The 5,026-nt window shown below is 50.9% G+C and overlaps 1 protein-coding gene across 1 annotated transcript; it reads right to left on the bottom strand.

Moving 5' to 3' along the window:
* Positions 1 to 1,230: 1,230 nt before the first annotated feature.
* On the bottom strand, positions 1,231 to 2,482 carry LOC123347930 (P2Y purinoceptor 1-like). The gene has a single exon (XM_044985115.1). The coding sequence runs from the start codon at positions 2,397 to 2,399 to the stop codon at positions 1,317 to 1,319; it is 1,083 nt and encodes a 360-aa protein (XP_044841050.1). The 5' UTR covers positions 2,400 to 2,482; the 3' UTR covers positions 1,231 to 1,316.
* Positions 2,483 to 5,026: the final 2,544 nt, after the last annotated feature.

The following is a 5,026-nucleotide window of genomic DNA, read 5'->3' as shown; positions in this document are numbered from 1 at the left end:
AATGTGTGACTAGTTTGCAAACGTACAGTTATTAAGATTGTGCACACAGATTGGGCATGTAACTGTGTGCTTATTTTGCATGCATATTTGTATGTCTACTTGATTTTTTAATCTCTTCCACATTTTCAAATATTTTAGGGCCAAAATTTCCAGAAAAATTCTGTATGCAGTTACCCTGATTGAACGTGCTAGTGTGGCGATTGCTATTGCAAATTACCACTCGCACACATAATGGATCGTTTTCATGTATAATGAATATGATGATGAATGCAATCACATCACATGCACACTCAGATTAGGCATGCAATTGCATACCTACTTTTTTGAAAGTGTAGGTCTAGGACCAATGCACAAGAGACACTGTAAAATGCAATCATATGCCTACAGATTGTGAAAAATTCTCCGTAGGATTCCCCACTGTAATCAGCTTCTGCATCGTTCCAGGCATCGTTCAGAATTCTGCAGTCATTATCCTGATAGAGCACCAGCCTCCTGAAACTTGAAAAGGCAAATCTGCTGTCAGCAGCTGCACAATCTTGGAGGAGAGATGGAGAAGACCTAAGGCATGTCTGCCCAGTAAGATACATAACCTACTGTCACTGAGCCTGGGGCATGCTGCCACCCACATAGCCATCACCAGCTAACCCAGGAGCAGTTGTATTACTTCATAAGAGATATAGCTGTACTGCTCAGAGCTTCTATAGACCTTTTCATCCTCAAAACCCTTTACAAGCCCACAGTTGGTCCTCACGAGGTAGGTAAGTAAGTAATAATATGCCCTTTCCTAGTGAAGGTAGAGAATGTATTTCAAATCCCCGCCTGCTCACAGGATGAAGCACATCGGCTGAGTAGAGTGGTGGGACGTAGGGCGCATGCTCTTGCGGCAGGGGTACCTGCATTCTTAAATGCATGGGGGAGTTGTTAGCTTGATGGGCCAGTATAAAAGTTGAAGTTTAACAATGTTTAACCCTCTGTTTTGGAGAGAAACTGACAAATATTTCAGGATCAGCAGAATATATATACAGATATACATACACACACACACACACATCATTTTTATAGAGTACAAAACTGGGCTTGGCAGGTTGGGCCAGGCCCTATAAGGCTGGTACCCACTTTTTTAGTAATAGTTTTTAGTAACTCCCCCATTGGGCTAGCTGCTGCACAAACAGAGGGAGGCTCAGTCCAGGCCCCAATGTGCTTGCACTCTAAAAAGGCAAAACAGACAGCTGGAGGGGCAGGGAATGGGGCACCACACACAAGTAAGTTGCCATGTACCTAGTCAGACTATGCTCTTATTTTTTTAACCAACCAATTCAGAGTTCATCACATGCCTCTTCAAATTCTTCACAGAGAATGATGCTCGTTTTCTTCTGATCTGATTGGCGTTGGGTTCTCCTTTCCCAGAGAGACCCCAGAGACTGGCCAGCCCTTTGACTCATGGTCCTCATACGTGACACGCACTCCTCACTGGTCATTAGGTACAGCAGGGGGTTCAGGGCACTGTTGAAGCTGGCCAGGCCCCGGGTCACCTGATAGGAGACATAGATGTTTTTTGAAGTCTGGGTGCAGGACCCCTGGAGTTGCCAGCTTCGGGACAGCAAGTTAAGGTTCCTGAAGATGTGATATGGGAGGAAGCAGACAGAGAACAGGACCATCACTAACACTACCAGTTTGATGCTTCTTCTCTTGAGGTTTGGGTCCACGTTTTCATTCCTCCAGAGGACCACCACCACATGGCAGTAGCAGCCAATGATTATGAGGAAGGGGATGACAAAGCCTGTCATAGTTACAGCCAGGACGTAGGGCCGATAGGTGCCCAGGTTCTCATGTCCTGTCGTATCATGACACTGTGTACCAGTGCTATCTGTTTTGCTGAAGCCAAAATCAGGAGACACCTGGATGATGACCCATGCCCAGACCAAGGCACTGATGAAGAAGGGGAGGCCTAGAGTCTGGCACCTACCCAGCATCTTCAGTGGGTACACAATGCCCAGGTAGCGGTGGATGCTGATGCAGGTCAGGAAACCAATGCTGGCATAGAGGTTGAGGTGGAAGAGGGCCCGCGTCAGCCTGCAGCAGCCTTTCCCAAAGAGCCACACGCCCCCCTGGAGATAGTAGGTCACCAGGAAGGGCAACGTGATCACATACAGTAAGTCTGCCACCCCTAGGTTGCACATCAGCACGCTGAGGGTGTTCCAGCTGTTCCTCCGGGACCCGGCCCAGAGATTCCACAGGCCCAGCCCATTCCCCAGCAGCCCCAGCAGGGACACGATGAGGTACACGGCTGGCAGGAAGCGATGGGTGAAAATCCGGTTAACCGGGCAGGGGATAGTGGTGGCAGTGCTGAAGTTGAAGTTGGTGGTGTCAGAAAGCGAGACGACTTCCTCTACCTTCATGGGTGCTGTTTACTGCAGAGGGTTCAAGGGGAAGCAGATGGGGGGTGGCTGCAGCAAGGGAACAAGTGAGTCCTTAGGGAAGATGCATGAGGGGTTGACGCAAGGGGGAATCTCCCCTGTTCTAAGGGTGGTGCAGAAGGGAATCCTTGAGTCCTTAAGAGGGATGCAGGAAAATATCCTCTTGCAACTGGGGCTGTGGGAGGGCTCTCCAGAACCCTATGGGGGACGGTGAGGTGGGGATGCCAGGTCCCTGAGAGGGGGGGCTCCCCAGAACCCTATGGGGGAGGGGGAGGTGGGGATGCCAGGTCCCTGAGAGGGGGAGGTGGGGATGCCAGGTCCCTGAGGTGGCACCGGAGGGGATCCCCAGAACCCTTCGGGGAAGGGCAGGAGCGGATACCTCGGTCCCGCCCCAAGGGGGGAATTCCGGGTCCCCACGATCTCCGCTCGGCTCCCCGCAGATTTTACCCAGCCTCAGGCGCAGAAACTCGGCCGCCGCCGCCGCCGCCGCCGCCGCGCGTGGATCCGGAGTGACTCAGTCCGAAGGTGCCGCGCAGCTCCGCAGTACGAGGTGTGATGCACCGGGACCGGGCTGAGCGCGGGCGGGGCCCGCAATGGGGACGGGCAGCCGGCGTGGGGAGGTGACCCGGGGACGGGGGTCGGTGCTGCCCGGGGGACCTGGGACTCGGGAGTGGGAGCAGCCCAGGAGAGACGTCCCCAAAGGGGCACTGGCAGATAGGGGCGCTGCCCGGGGGACTGGCAGATGGGGGGTAATCCAGGAGGGACCCCCCGTTAGCCAGGGGCAGGAGCTGGAGCTGCTGCGCCCCCCGCCCCGTCCCAAGAGCTTTGCAAGGTGCACAGACAGGTGTTACTCCGCTCTCCGCCAACCCCCCCCCATTTCCTTCCACCACCCGAGTCCTGCTCTTCTCTCGCTCTCACTCTTGCCAGAGGCGGTGCTAGCCCATTGGGGGTCCTGAGGAGAAATATTTTGCCCTCCCCCATTCTAAAAAAGCGAATACTGCCCGCCCCCAGCTGCTCAGGACCCTAAACAATTGCTTAGTCTGCTTATGGCTAGTGCCGGCTCTGTTCTTGGCAATGATTGGCACCAAAAATGATCAATACTAGTGACATGCAGGCTGCAGTCTCCAGCTGAGCTACGCTGCTTGCGGTGGGGTGGGTCATAGCCCGCTAAATGCTGCCCCCTGGCAACCACCGCACCCAAGGCTCACCCGGCATGGGATGGGTTTGGGGGATGCCAAGCTGCTCCAGTTCATTTTTGGGTTTGAATTAATAATTCAAGGAGGCAGAGGGAGCTCACAGTAACTGAATATAAATTGTCTCTGTTATTCAGCGCCAGCCCCCGCCTCCCCCCCCAATGAGATATTTTTGATCAGAGCACCAGGGAGCTACACAGCATGAAGCTATTTCTGGTGTGAAGGCTCATCTGGCAGCACTGAGGGGGCAGGAGCTGGAGTCTGACCAAAGGGTTATTCTAAATTATACCTTCATATCAGCATCTCATACAACCAGAGACGTTGGAGATGGAGATGCTTCATTAGATCCCAACCAGTCCATCCCCTCTATGGGCCAGGGCAGGATTGTTCCCTATAGTCTATTCCCCATTGTCTTGTCCAGTCCAGTTTTAAATGACTTGAGTCACCGCGTCACCTGGTTGTCTATGCCAGTAGTTCCCAAACTTTAACAACCTGTGAACCCCTTTCACTAAAATGTCAAGTCTCACAAACCCCCTCCTAAAAATGAATATTTCCAGGGATTATCTCCTTTACCTGAGTATAAATTAGAAAAGCAGTGATCTTGGAAATATAAAATTGGTCTTTAGGACATGCTGATTACACACTATGTATTATTAATTATTATTTATCATGACAGTATTTTTATTACATTATGAAAACGGCAACACTCTTCCAAGATCTCACTTTCCTCCGTGCATCACTTTGAATAAGCCTGTTATAATACAAGGCTCGTAGGTTTCATCAAGGAATATCAGAGGTGAAACAGCATGAAGGGATTTAAGAAGCCAACTCAGAGTTCCTCCTACACAAGCATTCAGTTCTTGAACAGTCCAGGCAAACAACGCACGTTACAACAAAGCTTAAACTTGTTCTTCATAATAATTTTAAGAACAACAGTAGCTGCCTAATTAATTTTAAAAACAGAAAAAATATTCACCTCCCTTTGCATTTCTTATAAGGAGTCTTGAAGTTTAAATCTCAGTGTGATCGATACGTTTGCTTTGATCTGCTTAACGTTTGGAAGCTCAGGGGCTCTGAGATGCTGGCCCCAGTGTCCCTAGGCACAGCTCTGTCCGCCATTAGGGAATTTTTTCTTGAGAACCTCCTGTAACATTTTGCGAACACCCAGGGGTTCACGAACCCCAGTTTGGGAACCACTGGTCTATGCCACCAGCCAGTAAGATATCCCCATCAGGGAAGGTTTCCCAGTATTCAAGTGTCCTTGTCTCAAAGCAATGCTGAGACTGCACTATCATAGCGTGACACAGCCCAGAAATGTTTAAAGCTTTCTGGCGCACTGACCGGGGTGGGATGGGGTGGGGGGAGTGGTGGAGAGGGGAGGGAGAAGACAAAAGATCAATTACCCATGAAACTGCT

Source organism: Mauremys mutica, chromosome 13 (genome assembly GCF_020497125.1).
Source record: "Mauremys mutica isolate MM-2020 ecotype Southern chromosome 13, ASM2049712v1, whole genome shotgun sequence".
Lineage (NCBI taxonomy): Eukaryota > Metazoa > Chordata > Testudines > Geoemydidae > Mauremys > Mauremys mutica.
The sequence above is the reverse complement of the archived record's forward strand: the minus strand, read 5'-3'. Positions and strand labels throughout refer to the sequence as shown.